The following is an 18073-nucleotide window of genomic DNA, read 5'->3' as shown; positions in this document are numbered from 1 at the left end:
TGCGTCGGACTTTGCAGCGTGTTTTAAATGTAATTTTTCGCGCACACACACAACTTCTTCTAATTAAAACAAGCTTAAAGCCCGCTCTATGTCCTCAGCCACGCCCCTTTCCGCCTCAAATGGGTGGCAAAACGGGCACGAGGTCATGCGCTATAATGCAGCTAAAGATGGCACAGTGACTCCCGGACATATTGAATGAATATTTTGAAAATTTAATAATTTATAATCTAATTTGTGGAAAATAGTAGTTAAGAAAAAGAAAATTAGTTGAAAAATTAACAAGTCTTCAAACCGAACGTGTCACGTTCTCCTCCCCAGTGGAAACTGCTATGCGGCTAATGGCGCGTGATTTATTGGCAAACGGGCAACGCGAAAACGACGACAGTCTTCGCTAGAAGGCAATGTCCTTGTGCTTGCCGCAGCACCTTTACACCCACTCCTTCGTCCTGGCTGGCCGTAAATAATACACGCAACGCGACTGGTTACAAATTGCTGCCCAAGTCAGCCGGCTTGGCTTCTCCTCCTCCTCCGGTGCTTTTCCCTTTCTATTTTGCCAATTTATTTATATGCAGGAAGTAGCAATTACCAGCCAAACACAGGCGACGCAGGAGGAGTGGGTGGAAAGGCAATTCAGCTCCTTGCAGCACTTTGTCAAGCTCCTGCTCCTGTGGGTGACTTTTGGCCTCCGCCCTCCGCCCTAATTGGTTGAAATATCCTCCAGAAATAAAACTCTATGTTTGTCCTAAATTTTTCGATCCCAACTCCTATCTAATAAGCTTCAATCAGTCTCCTAATGTCCATAAATTTCTTTATGCTTTCCAGTAATCAACACAAATTCCAAAAAGCATTCGATAACAATCGGGAGTTGTGCAAGGAAATTACAAGTTGACGTCAAAGGCTGTCAATTCGAATGCCAGAAGCCAGAACAACTACGGCAATCAAAATGCAGCACGCACATGTTAACCCTCTTTCCCTCGTTTTTTTCTCTGGTTAGTACGTTCCATGGCAATTTTCTAAAATAAATATAGCAGCTGCAACCACGAAGCTACATGCAAATTATGTCAGTTTTTCCCGCTGAAGCCGATAACGTGATGACATAAGCATTGTCCCTAGAAAGCTTTTGCCCGCTTTTCTCTCCTCCCTTTTTTTCCCAACACATGGCTTTCAAATAATAATAATATTCAATGCTTATTTGATGGTGCCATAGAAAAGGGAAATACAAAAAAGTGGTAACCAAAATAAAAAGCAACATTGCCAAATGTCGCTCGATTTTGCTGACGTTGCGCCCTATCTGGCCTGACCCTTCCATCGTCCTTCCCATCCCTTCGCTCTGTGTGTTTCATATCTTTTTTTTCTTGCACTTGTGCTGACAACTTTTCCAGGACTGCTTGCTTTTCTGCTGCTGTTCCAAAGTGCAAATTGACATTTTTGTGCCTGCGGTTGCTCCCCTTCCTACTCCTTTTCTCAGAGAAATGTGATAACGACGGGTCGGATATCCTTTTTGATGAAAGGATATTATATTATACTATTAGTTTTTATATTAAAATTACTGAAATATGATAGGGAATGACAAGTAAACTAAGTACCACTACTATTAAGTAATGAAAAGTAATACAAGTCACTACACAATTTCATCATATCCTTTTAAAAGGATAGGAAAAACGATAAACTTTTGGCGCGTGTCTTGTGCCAACAATTCTGTTTCTCCTTTTTTAAGCTGCCACAAGACACAGGACTAAACTTTTGAAATTACTTGCATTTTATAGGGAAATCTTTCAGCTTGGAAAAAATATCCCATGATTGGGGAAAAAACCCAACGAAACGCCATTTTTTTTTTTTTGCTTCCAAAAACATTTTCCCTCGGCAAGCATTTTATGTAGCATACTTCTGTGCTGTGCGGGCTTTTTTGTGCGATGTCACGGCTCCGTCAGTCCAAACGCCAGTCAATCTGTCAGTCAGCGAGTCAGTTAGCCATAATGAAGGAGGCGAGCGGAATCAGGACGATGATGCAGCTCTCTCCAGGATTTCCCTCCCAACTTGTAGTCTTGTCAGGCGGATGATGGCGATTCATGATAACTTTGTAGAGTTTTTCCTTGTTTGTGTCAGATAAGCAGAAGATCCAATTAAAGGCTAAGACGATGGCTACGATTTTTATGGCTTATCCCCTCCATTATCCTAATTTCCGATAAAAGGCAGTCAAGCCTAGTCCCAACCTTCAGAACAAATCAAAATTACTTACCCCATTCAGCGTCTTAACGTTGTGCAAAGCATCCTGGGCCTTCAGGGCGGCGCGTCTCGTATAGAACGTCACAAAACAGCAACCTGGAAGAGAGGGTGGTGTTTGGGATTAGCATTTTGGTTAAATTGAAGTTTATTCGCCGGCGAACGGGAAAGGTGTCACAGGGAAATTATGAAAATTATTATTATTAGCCTGGACGGAGGCGGGGTAGACACACTTGAATGCCAAAAGTGTGAAAGGAAAGGCATGGGGCGAAGCCTTAAGGCGGGGAAAAGAAATGTGGCAAGAACATGACTGCCTGGCACTAAATTAAACATTATGGCCCAAACAAATGTGTCGCGTTTGAGATTGGAGGGGAGGTTTTCCAGGACGAGGGTGTTAAGTAGGGAGTTTCCGGTTCTTTGGGGCGGCAGGCAAAAGGGTGGCAAAGGTGTTGGAATTTATAAGGGTTGCTGCTAGCTGGCTAGAGTGGCAGCCAAGTGTGGCGAGCATATTAAGTGATACTTAAATCCACGCATTCCACCCTCAGATATTCTAGAGGCTAACTATTTCTACTATTCCTGCAAGTAGATTTAAAATTTTAAAGGTAATTCCTCTATTTACTATGTTTTTCCATTTCAATCTCATATTTTTTGGGCAGCGGAAATTCCATTCCTTTTTTGCCAAATCTGTGGCCAAGACACCCCTCCACCATGCCGCTCCGGACTTTAGTTAAATCCATTTCCGGCTCCTGCATTCCACTTACCAGTCCCCTGTTCCCCACCCAAAGCCATTTAAGGCCTACCTCAACCTCTCTCCACACATCTGTGTGCCATGGCAGCGAGCTATGGTTACAGCAAAATTTAATACGGCAATAGTTGCATAACGCAATTACCCACCAGCGTATCGGCGGCGGCATTTAGTGCCGGCCATTTCTGCTGGTCACTTTCAGTCGGGCGTAAAGTGGGCGTGCCTATGGGCCACCCAAGCCTCCAGCCCCAGAGTCCCTGGTTGCGAAATATCCGCCCAGCACACAGGTAATTCAATCTGTCGCAGTTTTTTACGTTGTCGCCAAAGCCGCAGACCCACGCTGGCCGCCGGAATTTTTCAGCATTTTTCACATATTTGAAAATATTTTCATTTCGTGTTTCGGGGCTGGCTGGCTCGTCCTTTTTTGCATATTTTTTAAATATCCGGCAGCGGAAAGTTAGTTGGAGAGTGAACAGAGAGCCGCCATATCCGATTGACTGAATTATGGTAGCTCTACGGATTTGGTTTTTGTTTCAATTTTAAGAAAAACAGTGGGCCAACCCCTAAATCAGATTAAATATCATTTAAAATTAATCGAGTTTTAAATGCAACAAATGAAGGGAAATCGAAACTGGTTGGAATGCAATAAAACAAAAGTCGCCGAAGTAGAAACACTAGGGGGGACTACTCCTCACAGAAGTGATAGATAAGGAAAGCAATCGAAAAGGATAACGAAGGAGGTGACCACGGAGGAGACTGCATCAAAATAGCGGAGAAAACGAAGAGAAATCTCACACAATTCCCATTATGTGCATGTCAACTGCAGTTAGAATCAAACCCAGGAAACACACAGCCAAATGGAAGAAAGCGATAGAAAAAAGGCCAAGAATTGCGGGGGAGAAGACGACTTCTCTAAGAGAGAAAAGCAGCAGCAGCAGCAGGAAGCAGGAATAAAACTGAAAACGACACCCAGTCACGTTTTTGGACAAAAAGAACTTAATCCCGGCAAGTGGGAGAAAGATGAAATCGAGAGCCGCCAGACACGACGTGCCAAAGTCCAGCAAAAGGATACAAAAGCACATACATACATATATCCAAACTCCGAAGCCATTGGACACACGTTTGTGGACGAAACGAATTAATCGAAGTTAAATAAATCAATGTCCTTAACTTTGCCAGCCACAGATTTACGGACATTGTCCCCAGAACCAGTGTGCCGGGTGGAAAATAATGGGGAAATAGTGCAACAGAATGCAAGTAGAATCGAAGTATTTTTTGATTTGGTTTTCCTTAGGGAGTTTGAATTCAAAACGAAAATAATTCTCAATTTAAGGGTAAACGGAGTGGTAACTGGCACTGATTATATGGCAGTTATAAAGGTCAAATACTTGGCCCAATACTTCTTGAACCAGAAGGAGTAACTTTAGCACTCTTTCTATAAGGTTCTCCTTCTATAAAGTCTAAACTATACCTTTAATTCTATCTAAGATATTGGCCATCTTAGATCTCTGAGTATCACTTATCGCAACACGCTCACATCTCTGAGAATATAGGGTAAGAATATATATCCTTGAAGACCATATCTACCGAGTATTGTAAGTCAGACCTTACTAAATGACCAGTTACCCCTTCCCCATTGTGCCGGCAATTTAAACGGAATTTCGCTTTTCTGCTGGCCAGAGGAAGAGAGGACGGAAAAGAGGGGAAATTAAGTGAAATTTTATGCATTTTTCACGCTCACTGCAGCAGCTAAATAAAAATGTCAAGAGCATAAAGTTTTCGGGAATGGCGTAAAAAGCAGCCGATGAAGGCGCTAGATAAGTGCCTTACTTTTCCTTTTCCCGAGCAGAGCAGTGACATCGGACAGCTGGTCGAAGAGAAGGAAAAGCTTTTCAAAATGAAGTTCTCAAGATAAAGCAAAAGGCAGCCCCAAACGAAATCTGCTAGCTGACCAATATTCCTATCCCGACCCACACCCCATATTCCCAAAAAAAAAAACCCCACTTAACCTCTATTTCTAAGTCGCTCTCTGGGTGTGAATTATATTATTTCTTTTTCTCAGTTTCTGGGTGGGATTCTCATCATCCCCCTTTCTGGTTTGGTCAGCGAGTTGGTTTTTTATAAGGCGGAGGTCATAAATCACTGGCTCCAGGCCCAGGCCTGTCGAAAAAAGTGGGCGTTCGGGGTTTCAGAGGGCGTGGTTCTTTTAATACGGAACTGTGACATACGGTTCTGTTTTCAAATGGTCCTATTCACAATTGAATAAGTTCTGGGTGGGTTTTTAGGATATAGACTACTAAACAGTAAACTAGTTCCCTTTAAAATTAATTATTCTTCAATCGTTTAACCAAAAAAATCTGTTCTCAGTTGGCTTGGTTTGGTGGCCACAGAAACCACAGACCAGAAGCCCAGCAAACCTGACAACGCTAGTCCCAAGCCCACAAAACATTTTACAGCTTTAAGCCACTCGCTTGCTCAATATCAAATTAAAAGCCACTCTTTCTGCCTTCCTGGCGCTGTCACCTGGAACAAACTGAAACTGAAAGAGGGAACCCCAGAAGAGGGAACCGACGCTCCGCTTCGGCTACCTTAATGCCCATTTATCCAGTATTCCGAAAATATTCCCCGCACTATCGCCAAACCGCAAACGCTAATAAATTATGACCCGAGCGCTTAACCTTGTGCCGCTCTAGTTTCCACCCCCAGCTCTCACCTTTATCTGCCGGCCGCAGCGCAGAAATAGCAACAAAGGCATCAGCCATGAAACCACAACACCCGCAACAACATAGAAGGTCCTGGAGTCGGTGGAGGAGTAGGTGGCCACCAAGGTGTCGGGACAGGGGCTGGGGGCGAGCAAAACTGGCCGCTAACGAAATTTAGTGCCCAAAAAGGAAAACAATTTTGTTTCCCACTCGCTTTGGGCCAAAGGGGGGTACAAAAAAAAGTGGAAAAGACAAAGTATTAGCCCAGAAATACTTGGCCGAAATGAAAAGGAAATTTTTTCGGTTTATATTTTGTTGGATTTTTTTGGAATTTACGAGCTTTCGGTTCAGAGGTCAACCATCGCACTTAAAAGTGTCATTTTGCATTTTGTTTCGGTTCGGAGGGGAAGAACTGGAAACTAACTCGACTCGCAAAAAATGCAACAGACAAAGGGCCATAGCAACAAAAAGTGTTACACGTCTGGGGATATGGATGAGGTCCTTTAGCCAACTACTGGTAGTGGCACGAAACTGGGTTACATTTGGCCATCTAAATGGAAATGCTGTTAGCAGGAAGTGAGTGCCTGCCTGGCTTCAGCAGAATACACTCTAGAAAGAAGTCTAGAGGGAAAAGTTTCGGGGCTTAGTTGTTCCCATTGTGGGTCACTGGAACGCCCCATCAAGAAGAGAACCGCCCCCTTTCGCTAGTCGCTGACATAAATAATAACTTTGAAATGCAATTTGTGTCGATTTTCGTGTTTGTGACTGGCACAAGTTTCTTCACAAGACTCTCCAGTCTCCTCCTCCCCCCAAAAGCGACAGAACGACCAAAAAAAACGTTGAGAATCGTTCTCACATGAGCACTTGGGAGTAGAAAGGATACTGACCACTTCCCTCTTGTCATAAATCATCACCATAACGCGCCACTTAAGTGCTCCAGAACTCTCCGCCCGGGCAGATCGCTTTCAACGCTGCCACGCCCCTGCTGACCATTGGGGAAGGACACGCCTACTTTTACTAAAATAAGGATGAACCTGTCAACCACAGAAGAGGGAGGAAATGCGAATGGAAAAGCTAAATGGACAGTCGGACATAACAGTGGCACAACAATGACACAAAATAAACAAAACGCAGTGCACTTTGCTGAAATATTTCAATATATAACAGAGAAAAACACAATAGAGCCTCGAATGAAATCTCTTATTCAAAAATATGAATAGATGTCTGAGTCAAATGGCAATTGGAAATGAAAGAGATTAGAAGCGACTGCCGACATGCCGTCATGGCAATGGGGAGCGAAAAGGTACATCAATAAAAACAAAAACTTGACTGCAATCGAGAGGCCGTACAGTCGTCCTGTACAAAGCAGGACGAAGTGGGCAGGACAATGAATTTATTGAAATAATGAAAATGGTTGTCAAAGAGGCGGATGAGCAACTGGTATTGATCAAAGCTTTCAATTGCATTCCAGGTGGAGTGACAGATGCAGAACATAGACTTCTTCTTTTCCTTTTTTTCTAAACTGTAGTTTCTAGACTGTATGATACCAGGTACTCTTCTCTTCCATCTACAGTCTTTCTTTCTATTCATTTTTCTCAATATAAATTCTCTAAACCGCAATTTGGTGCATACTTTTGGGTGCCTTGGAAATAAATAACTGAAGGGTTCAGAATATAAGGTCTATAATGGTTCTTCTAGTTCTTTGAAGTCTTCAAAGACTTGTCAAAAATTGGAAAGAAACTCGAACTGCGTTGGTATTATAGGAATCTACATATATGTCAATATCTTATACCTCTATCCCTTATGGTCTCTAGAAGTCTCTATAGTCTCTGTAGAACGGATAGCCGGACATGGCTTTATAGAACTGAGTTAGTGATGCTGATCTGGAATAAGCTACTCCTACTTACTCCAGATAACTGCGTTGCTCTACACCACATTCTTCCTCCCCCTTCAAGCCACAATAAGACCCTGACTTTATGCAGTTTATGTCATATTCAAGTTAATATCCAAAAGAGACCCTTTCATACTTAATTCAATTGCCACCCCTGTCTGAAATATTCGCCACAATCTCCACTTGGCAGCTCAGGGCTATTGGATCTGTGCTCAAACACAAATAGCGAGCAAAAAGCAATCAACTGATGGAACGGAATGGCAAATGCAAGTGAATGCAATTAAAAGGGAGAGTAGTGGGAGACACAAGTTATACATCACTTCTATGAGTATGAGCTCTGGCTAGACCAATATCTCATATTAATTTTGTCTGCTCAGAAGTCTAGTCTGAGCTTTTAGCAAACAAATGTTTCAATTTATTAGTCAGACAAAGAAGATAATGAAATCTTTGATCTTTTATGGGAGTTCTAGGGAGTGCTTAGACACATCTATTAACTTAGATTCTTCTGTCTTGATTTAATTAAGATTAATAAAACAATGAATTACTTAGTTAATTACTCACCCTTGCTAATTCCGGTTGCCTTGTCCCTCAGCACATTGATGGAGTGCACCGGGCCGTACTCCTCGAACATTTCGCGTAACTGCGACTCGTCCATTGACTTCGGCACCTGGCCGACGAACATCTTAATGTTGTCCGGATCGGGCTCCTTCTCGCCGTAGGTGACGACGGCGGTCTCGGCGTCCATGCGGAAGCAGGAGTCATCGTCCATGGCCACGACATTACGGTTGGCGCTGCACGGATTGTTGTTGTTGACCAATCCGGCGGACATCATCCCGTTGCTGCCCACACGCACTAGCGCGTTGCAGCTGTTGCCCAAGCTCGGGTTGTTGCTGTTGTTGCAGCTGCCACCTCCGTTCAGGCTGTTGCTGCTAACGTTGTTGTTGTTCAGCAGCGACGGATTGTTGTTGTTGCTGTGAATGGGACTATTCGGGAGGCTGTTGGTGGCACTGCTGCTCTTGTCGCTCATACCAAATGCACTGAAAAAAAAAATAACAAATATAAAATTAAATAAAATTAATTATTTATAAACAGTTTAGTACGTTTTATAGACCTATATAATATTTTAATAAATTTCCCTTCCCTTTTTGAGAGTCCTCACTGTAGAGTGTAACTGTACCCAACACTTACTCCAAATAATCGTTGGTCGTCTTATCCGAAAAATCAAAAATCATTCGGCGATTCGACATAAACGAGGTGCGACTGTTGAACATATTTGCAATTTAACAAGGTCAACAAGGTGAATAAACAACGAGAATACTGGGATTATTTAGCGGCAGCACGATATTTAATTTAATGTCATCAAAATACCAATACGTTTACTGTTATAATGCACACGGACACTCGAGCTCGGTTCGAATATTACTTCCAATTAACACGGCTTACACTCTCTGCACTCAACGTGACTAATTAAAAAATGTTATATATTAAATATATATAGTTCGCAGTACGGCTCCTGCCTCTTCCTTTCCGGTCAATCGTCGACGGACAAATGAACGAGAAATCCAAAATTCCCCCAAAAGCTTGGCTTGAGTTAACGGAGCAATTCCCAAGTCCACAAGCGAGAGTGCAATATCGCAGAAGAATAGGCTAGGGAGGCTAGAGGCTCCACTGACTAAAGGATGAAAAGAGATAACTACTGTCTTCAAATGGGAGTGAGAGCCCCCCGATCAAAGAAGACTCTGCAAAATAACGGGTCACCGAGTTTAACCCGTAGACTTTAGTACAGTCTAACTTTATATTTTGTATTTAAGGAGGTATTTGAAAAATTTAATTTTATTGAGATAATTTTTTTTTCTCAGCTTCTAAATTTATGTATAATCGCAATGAAAAAACACTTATTTCTTTTGACCATCTTTTGACCTTAGGTGGTAACCCTATTAAGCCCTGTTATCTGATCTCTTCCTTCTTTTGAAACTTAAATCAATTTCAAATCGCACTTTACAGCAGCGGGCAATGAAATATATATCAAATAGGAACAAAATAAATAAGACTTTTAAAATTGATATATCAAATTTTTCTATAAATCTAATACTTATTTAAAATTGTCCTTTTTTCAGGCCATATCATGATATCACCCCTTTTATTCAGGTGTGGTAGCAACCCTTGCGCGGGCTGGCTCATCGCGTTTGGATGACCTAATTGCACCGGAAAGCAGAATCGTTTATTTACAGAGGCAAATGGCCATTAGCCTAATGCTATTTGAGGTTTAGTCGGTCAGAAAATCGCCAAGGCAAACAAAGGCGGTTCACTCAAGCCGAAATCGAAGTCGTTTTAAGGCGGAGACTAAGCCGGAGGGGAAATGAAGTCACGACATCTATTACACATAATTACGCTTTGACACATCACATGATATACTTAAATATTAGTAAATTATAGGCAAAAGAAGAAACACACTCTATACATATTGACTTTTAATTTAACAAAAATTTAAACTACTTTTAAAAAGTGTGTATTACTAAACTTTCAGAGTCCTTTATCCCTTTACCCGCAAATGGTCGCTTTGAAAATGATGTCGCCTTTTATTTTATTTTGCCTTTTAATTCCTACAAGTTTCACTTTTATTTAGCAAATTCCTGCCAACCTTCTCACTCTGTGACTTCTTTGTTGCATTTTGCAATTTGAACTTCTTTGTTCTCTACTTCCCAAACAGAAAACTTTTAAACGCCCCTTTGCCTTCTCGGCTCAACTTTAATTCAGTTAAAGTTGGCAAGTCCCGAAGAAAGGGGCGACGAGGTCATGCTCCCAAAACCCTGCTAACAACATTAGAAGGGTTCTCGGGAAAGGATTAAAATTATATAATAACTTAAAAATATATGTAGAAAATAAAATTTTAAGAAGGCAATACTAGTAGATAAAAACATAAAAATTTGTTTAAGCCAAACTTAGCTCAGAACGAAATAAAACATGCAATTGCGACAATTTTGCAGGAAACTTTTAACCCAAAAAACAAAACTTTTCCAACAAAATAAAACAGCAAAGAAGATAACTTTCTTGGTATTGAAGTTCGAACTGCACTTTATCTTCATCAGCAGAAGCGGTACAAAGACCAAAAGTGAAATAGAGAAATGTTTTGACGAAAAAATCCAAATAAGGTTACAAGAAAAGTAGTGAGGGTTATTCAGGGGATTACACACAATTTTCTTACAATTCTCCATAAAAATATTAGCCCTGGCTGTCAAATATTTTTTTAAACTTAAAACCTTTAGAGATCTATAACATATTCAAGACTCTCAAATTTTTGGCAAACTTTCTTCACTTTTCTCTTGGCATTTATCTTCATTTGTCGAAGGACAAAGGAATAGTAGAAGAATCTGAAGCCGGAGCAGCTGTCAACAATTTGCCGACCGCAAAATTGTCCAGGGAGTCTGGAGGGAGTGCTCGAAATTCGGCAAAAGGACTTTGGTTTCGGGCCACCCTTGCGATTCTCTCGAGAAGCTCACTAATTTGCTTGATTACTCTGGAGAATAATCGGTGTAGAGAGGCGCAGAAATTTGAAATCTATTATAAAAGTTTTTTAGCCTCAAAACGAAGTCCCACTTGGGATGGGCCAAGAAGATGCCAAGGAGACTGGGCCGAAAGCGAGTCTCCTCCCAGTCCACAGAAAATCATCTTCAGGGCGACGACATGGGTCAACACTTTGACAAAGACAAGGATGAGTCCGAAACTTCTTAAACAGAGGTGAAGGAAAAATGAACCAAAAGATATTAAGAGTAGCAGCTGTTCTAGAATATCTTACCTAAAATAAGAAAAATTGGTGGTTTGAAAAATGTTAAAATTTTAGAAAGTTTCAGACATTTTTAATTGCAGCAAACTAATATCTTTTTTAAGAAGAATTCTATTAACATCTATCCTTCTAAATATTTTCTTATAAAGCTAGTAGTATTTTTGGCCAGTGTATTTGACAGCAGATGAAAAATTCTTGAGCAACTTTTTCGTGTCTTCATTTTTCCATTTTACCTTTTTGCAGGTGAGCTGGATAATTTTTTTTTATGTCTAGCGTCTGTTCCACAACAAATCAAGTGCAAAGTGGATTCCTCCACTTCATGTTATTGTTGTTGTTGAAGAGAGTGAACTTTTGATTCTTGTTATTTTGTTTCTATGACCCTGCCCCATGCCTCTTCTGGTCCTCTGCCTTTGTTCTCCTTGATTGGTTTTTGTTGCTAGTGCGGTGTACTAGAGACTGAAAATCAATGGGAATAAAGCTCGAGTGGATTTTGTGAAGCGCTTTTACATTGTAATTTCTGAAGTGGGACAAGATACTCGAAGGAGTGATGGGATGGGAAAGAAAGGTTAATAAGCAAAGAGAAAAATTTAAGGGAGGATACTCACTAACATACATATAGTGAGTCAACCTTTACCATACACCTTAAACGTTTCTAGTCTAACAACCCTATTTAAGCCTATTTAATCATTATTCTTCAGCAGACCTCCACTGAGATTCCCTTCTCTCAGGAAGACTCTCAGCCTCGCGATTTATAAGCGGCTTAAAGTCGGGACTTTCTTTGATCCGGCCAGGAATAACCTCTTAATGCGACTCAAGTTCAGAACACCAAAAAGCCGCCCCATAAATTACTCAGCTCGGCGAAAAAATATGAGAACATTTCGGCACGCTTATCAAAGATAATTTTAAGCCGCATTTAAAAACGATTTCTTTGCTTTATTTTCGCACAGACCCCGGCCACTTTCTCCCGGACCAGGCGCCAGGACCAGGACCTGGGAGTCCTGCAGATTTTCTCCCTTTCGGTTGAGCTACGCGACTTTTTCCGCTGACGGTGCGTTGTCTGGCAACGCTGGATGAATTTTCCAGGCGAGGGCGGCAGGAAATGAGAAGGGAGTGGCTCTGTAAAGGGCAGTTCAATGTTGACAGTCAGTGAACCCCGAAAAAGACAGTGCCAGAAAAAGAAGGGCAAAAGAATAGTTTAAGCTTGGAATACCCTTCAAAAAATGCTAAATTTTAAATATAGTTTAGTTTTGGATTTAAAATATAATTTTAATAGAAATAAATTACAAAATAAATAGTCTTCTCATAATTATAATACTTATGTATATAATCCACAGTAATAATTTGTTAACCCTATTAGGACGTCTAAGCTTAACGTTGCTCTTTTTTTGGCCAAAAGCCCATGACCATCCTTTCATAAAACCCAAAAACCTGTGCGAGGACTTCGCCTCCTTTTCGTCCTGCGACAATTGGATGAGCAAATGCTGACGAAAGGGGTGGAAGCGGAGTCAGGAGGGGGAGGCAGTGGCGCTCGGACTTTGTGCAAATATTTGACATGGCCAAAAGCAGACAGGACATGGGCAGGGCAGAGAGGTGGTAGAGGGCTGGGATGCAGCTCATTTTTTGGCTTGGCTCGGGATTTTCCGAGGGTTTTCAGACAGGCGGTTTTTGGGTTTAGGACTCGTGTGTAATTAAGCAAAAATTCCAAACCGTTTCTACTTGTTGTCGTTGTTGGCCCTGTCTGCCTCCCTGGCTGTTAATAATCACTTGTAAATAGATCAAAGTTGGCATTTTATTAGAATTCCTCATCACGGCATGGAATTTTCGGCCACCTACCCTGCCCGAAAGTCAGACAGGATTATGTTGTCTAATTAGGGGTTGGCGAAGATGGGAGTTCATTTGGAATTCAAGTTGGGAAAATTATGAAAAGCGATACACACTTTGGGCTAGGGCTTTTGGGCATAATTGCTATAACTACAAAGCAAGTGGATCTGAGAATATGTCGCCTTGGCACAAATTAAAAAGTCAGACCATGTTGCCCAAAAAAGTATGCAATAAATATCCGCCATACACAGGAAGCCAAATTAAATAAGTAAATCTTGCGGGCATGTAAAAAAAATAAAGAAAAAAAAGAACCAACCACTGAATCGAGTTCAAAATATATGTATGTCGAAAGATAAAACACAAAGGGATGCCAGGACAGGGATCTCAATGTCACTGGTAAAAATGGAAATAAAAAAAAGCAAAAAGGAGAAAATTAAATTGTAAAGCGTAATGTTAACGCAGCGAAATGCCCAAAAGTCCAAAAGAGGCGATTCCAGCTGGCTTTAACCACAATGAAATGAATGAAATAAATGCAAAGATCCTAGCGAGAAAAAATATATGTTTATAGCATGACTTTCAATTCGTTTTTGAGCGCAGAAGGGACAACGTTGGGGGGTTTCCCTTAAAGAGAACAAGAAATGCCACACATGCCCAGGAAAAGGTCCTGGAGGCAGTGGGGGTTCTGGTGTTAAAACAAAAGTAACGCGATTTCAGCCAACAGAGGCCCAAATATGTTAACAATGCCAACGGCTCCAGAGTGCAAATTCAATGGCAGGGCAGAAAAAAACACAAAAATGTAAAGAAATTTTTGAAAAAAGGATACAGCGATCTTTATATACTCTATTAGAAAATTTAATTCACTAAATAAGGACTGCTGCAGATCATTGTTTATCTCTTGTCTTTTATAACAAATATTTCAAATATTATATATATTTTTTTTTTTTAAATAATCCTCGAAGCGGATTCCAAACCCCCGATTGGCAAAAGCAGAGAACGATCCTGGGTGCCGGCGAAAAAGTATTCACACCCTCGAGAAATCTCTACCCACCCAACGAAGCGAGATATGTGGAAAATTGAATGAAACGAATTTTACTTTTTCCCCTGGAAAATGGGGGCAGGTTGGAGGCAAAGGGGTTAACAATTTCGAGCATAAGTCTTGCAGCCAAAAAACACAAAAGGATGAGAAAATTATAAATGAAAATTCCAAAGTGATGAGGGGAATTCGGGGAAAAAAAAGCAGGCGGAAACTTTGCAACTTGAGGCAGGCAAAAATTGTCGCCACTTTTTGGAAGTTTGTGTTTTCCCGTGAAATTTAAACGATTTCGTGCTCTTTGCTTTCGCAACTCGCCGATGTGCCACTTTGCCCCACACATCCTGGCAGCCTTTCGTTCCCACATGGCTCTGTTTTTAACCATTCGATGCAGTGGCGCATAAATTCGGTTGGCTTGACGCGCATTTTGGCCAGTATGGGGGTTGGCGAAAAATTTCGAAAATGGCCTCGCGAATGGGCAGGAGGAAAATGTGGGCAGCGGTCTTTTCGGCCAACATAAATGCATTTCAATCTTGTCTTTTAAAACCAATAAATTGGAAAAAAATTCGTTAACTCTTTAAATAATAATAATATAAAAACATAATTTCTTTCATTATTTCTTCAACAACCAGAAAGCTTTAAATTTCAAGCCCTTTACAGTTTTTAATCACAAATGTTCCCCTTTTTAACGGCAGTCTGAATCCTTTTCCTTCCACCGTCTTGGTCTCATTGGGACCATTACCAAAAACTGTGACAAAAATGGGGGACATAAAAAATTAAGTCCTTCGTCCTTATTCTCATGCGGGAGACATTTGTATAATTTGTTTGTGTTTTGTGTGCATTTTTATGATTTTGTCAACGCGGCAAAAAAACGAAACGAGCTGTGAAAGCGAAAGGATGGTGAGATCCTTCAGGAGGCAGGAGGTAAGGATGGTGGATAGGAACAACCCACAAAACGACCAAACGATAATCATAATAACAGGACACCGGCCAACGAGGCCCCAGGGAGAAAGCAGAATAAAGTATGGGGGATAAGGAAAAGGACCTTTGGTGGAAAGTCGTTTGCCGTGTCTCTAATTGCCTAGGAAATGCGCATTAAAGGACATCGTAGCTCAACGTTTATGTGGCCTTTCTTGCCTAATATCCTTAAAAATCCTGAAGGATCGACTGAAGGACAATATAAACTAAAAAGTATAGAAGCGTTCGATGCATTTTTCACTCTTTTTGCAATAAAACGGATAGCTCAGAACAATAAAAAGAAAACTTGCACACCCTCACTCCTGAAGAGCAACAAGAAAAATATAGCACAAGAAATCACGCACGCACACTTGTCCAAACAAAAAGTCGCGACATCAAGCGGGCCATATCCTTCGTCCTTTTTCAGTGTCTCAGACGTATAAGAAGCTCGAGCCTCAGACCTTTGCTTGACGCATGTCACGTGTTTAATTATTTACGTGACTTGGCGACATATTTTCTTATTTGTCTATTTTGAATGGCTTCCTGGCTTTTTCTTCAAGTACAAACATTTTTTTTCGACAGTTTTGTGTAAATATTTATTGCCATTTAAGGACTTGGGCCGGGGAGTGAAAAACTAGAGCTCCTTCCTGCGGGTAAGGCTTATCCTAGTCAGAGACTAAAACGCTTGGCGCGCTTTAAAATACATAAAAATATTGTTCTACTCGACGGAACACTTTTATGGAAATTGTTGCTGCTTAAAAGGACACCGAAACACACACACACACACACACGCCACAATTAAAAAGACAAGCAAAGTCATTAAAAATTTAAGCAGCTTTTAGGCTTACACGCGAGAGGAAACACAGACACGCTAAAATAATAGACTTTGCCCGCGCTTTGTTGTTGTTCATTAACACAACAAAAGCGGCAACAATTACACAACATGTGTGTGTGTCTGCCGGGCTTTTTATATTTGTTTTCTGCCCTGATTAAGATGCGTGTGGGTGTGGGTGGAGGGGGCATAAGCGGGGATTAACTGCTTGGGGCTCCACAAAGAACCCTTTGCCAACTTGATCAAATTTTATTAATTGAGAGCAGCAGCAGAGAAGGCTAATATTTGCTCGGAAAATCCCTCAACTTATTTTTTTCCTTTGTTTTATTTTTAGGGGAGCCCCATTTTTAGAAATTAATTAAAACAAGCATGACTTCTGGGTATCAAAATTTAATATTTTAAGGGCTGAAGCAAAAGCCTGAAAATCAGAACCGCTTATCTAACTAAAAGGCTCTTGTATTTACACGTTCGATTGTTCAATTCCAGTTTCAATTTATTTCAACATCAATTTTTCACACATCCAGCTTGGAGTGTTTGATTTTTGCCATTTTATTTGCCTATTCATATTTTATAAAGCAAACATCTTGGCTGCTTGGCTGCTGGCTGGGATTGGGACTGGAGCTCTGCTCTCAAAAGCAGCCGTTGCCATCATCGATGTGACACACTTTTTTCCACCCACACCCCAGCACACACACACAGTCGCACACCTTGTATCCTTTCAAATGGCTCGAAACGAAGACAATCCCTTGGGCCAGGCCACTTACAGTTTCTGCTCCATGTGGCCCGTAAAAAAGTTCACGACTGGGGCAGAGGACAAAAGTAACAAAAGTAAGCGGAAGAAAGTGCCATGTTGTCTACCCAATACAATAAATATTTAATGCACATGTTATTACATCAATAAGTGTGTCACTTTCACATACTCTCGGATCGGAGGAGCGACTCTCCTGAAGGCAATGCTTTTATCGCCCACCTCGGTTGTCACTGAAATGTTGCTGGAGGGAAGAACTCGAAATATATTTCAGAGCTGGGGATGGTTTTTAAGCTTTGTATCCTTTCAGTTCTAATAATGCACTAGTTCGATTTTAAATCGATGTTTATTATTTCCCAATGCCCGCGCGCTTCAACTTTCCTATACAATGTTTGTATTAATCATGCAAAGAGGCTTTCCTGTCGGTTTTTCTATTTTATTGTTGCCTAAAAAATGTGAATATGAATATATATTTTTACCTGAAATGTGGGTCAATTTTTTATTCATTGGTGATTGCCATGCTGCGGAAAAACAACAATTATAAACCAACTTTTCTTTTCCGCTCGGCCTTTGACGCCGCCCGCGGTTGTGTTCGCTGTCAATCGAATTTTTAGCGTCCTTAATGCCACATGACAGGCTCAAAGCGTTGAATATTTTAAGGTGCCACAGAAAACATTCAGAAATAATGGCCGCCTGATGGGAAAATAAAATATATTCTGCAGCGACAATCTCTTTCATTTCTTATTGGGTGGCAAAAAATATACATTTTTCATGCAGAAAATAATAAACAGAGTCGCATGAATTGAGCTCGGGATGGCTGCGACATGTTCGTGTCGTTTAAGAGTTCAATAAATATTTAAAACCCAGAGTGTACAGCCATTTGACGAATTAATGGATTAGAATGAGAGCCAAATTTGATTGATTATCCGGGGGATATTTTAGTTTGTAGAGGTGGAAAGTCAAATGTTTTCTATGTGGCTAGTGGAGTACATCCTATTATAAATATGAAATTTGAATACTTTGTAAACATTTCTAGACAAGGAAAGTGCTTAAATACAGAAAACGGGTTTAATTACGGCTGGAGGCGGACTTAATAACGCTCTAAAAATGCATAATTCGAATAATTTGCAGTGCAATTAGAGCTGCACTTAAATGGTCAACAAGGAGGAGCTGGGGGCAGGACCCGAAACAGATTACATAAATACGAATGAGGATGCAACACTGCGAACGCACACAATGGGGAAATGGGGAAACAAAGAGCAACAACATCAAATGAAAGGCGAACGAATGGAGATGGACGAAAGTCAGAGGGAGCAGGGCATGGCGAGCCCATAAATGTA

The 18073-nt window shown here is 41.0% G+C and overlaps 1 protein-coding gene across 4 annotated transcripts in view; it reads right to left on the bottom strand.

Moving 5' to 3' along the window:
* Nucleotides 1-18073, bottom strand: part of LOC6497020 (CUGBP Elav-like family member 2) — a 91722-nt gene that overhangs the window by 28188 nt on the left and 45461 nt on the right. For 3 of the 4 annotated variants that reach the window (XM_044716492.1, XR_006507498.1, XR_006507497.1), the window contains exons 3-4: nt 8123-8598; nt 2240-2322 (exon numbers count right to left, since the gene is read on the bottom strand). In XM_044716492.1, coding sequence (XP_044572427.1) covers nt 2240-2322; nt 8123-8598 — 559 coding nt within the window. Of the gene's footprint in view, nt 1-2239; nt 2323-8122; nt 8599-8749; nt 9125-18073 lie in introns of those variants that run through there. The other variant, XR_006507499.1, reaches the window with a different exon arrangement.

This window comes from Drosophila ananassae, chromosome 3R (genome assembly GCF_017639315.1).
Source record: "Drosophila ananassae strain 14024-0371.13 chromosome 3R, ASM1763931v2, whole genome shotgun sequence".
In the NCBI taxonomy this organism is placed as follows: Eukaryota; Metazoa; Arthropoda; class Insecta; order Diptera; family Drosophilidae; genus Drosophila; species Drosophila ananassae.
This window is presented reverse-complemented; position numbering and strand designations above follow the sequence as displayed.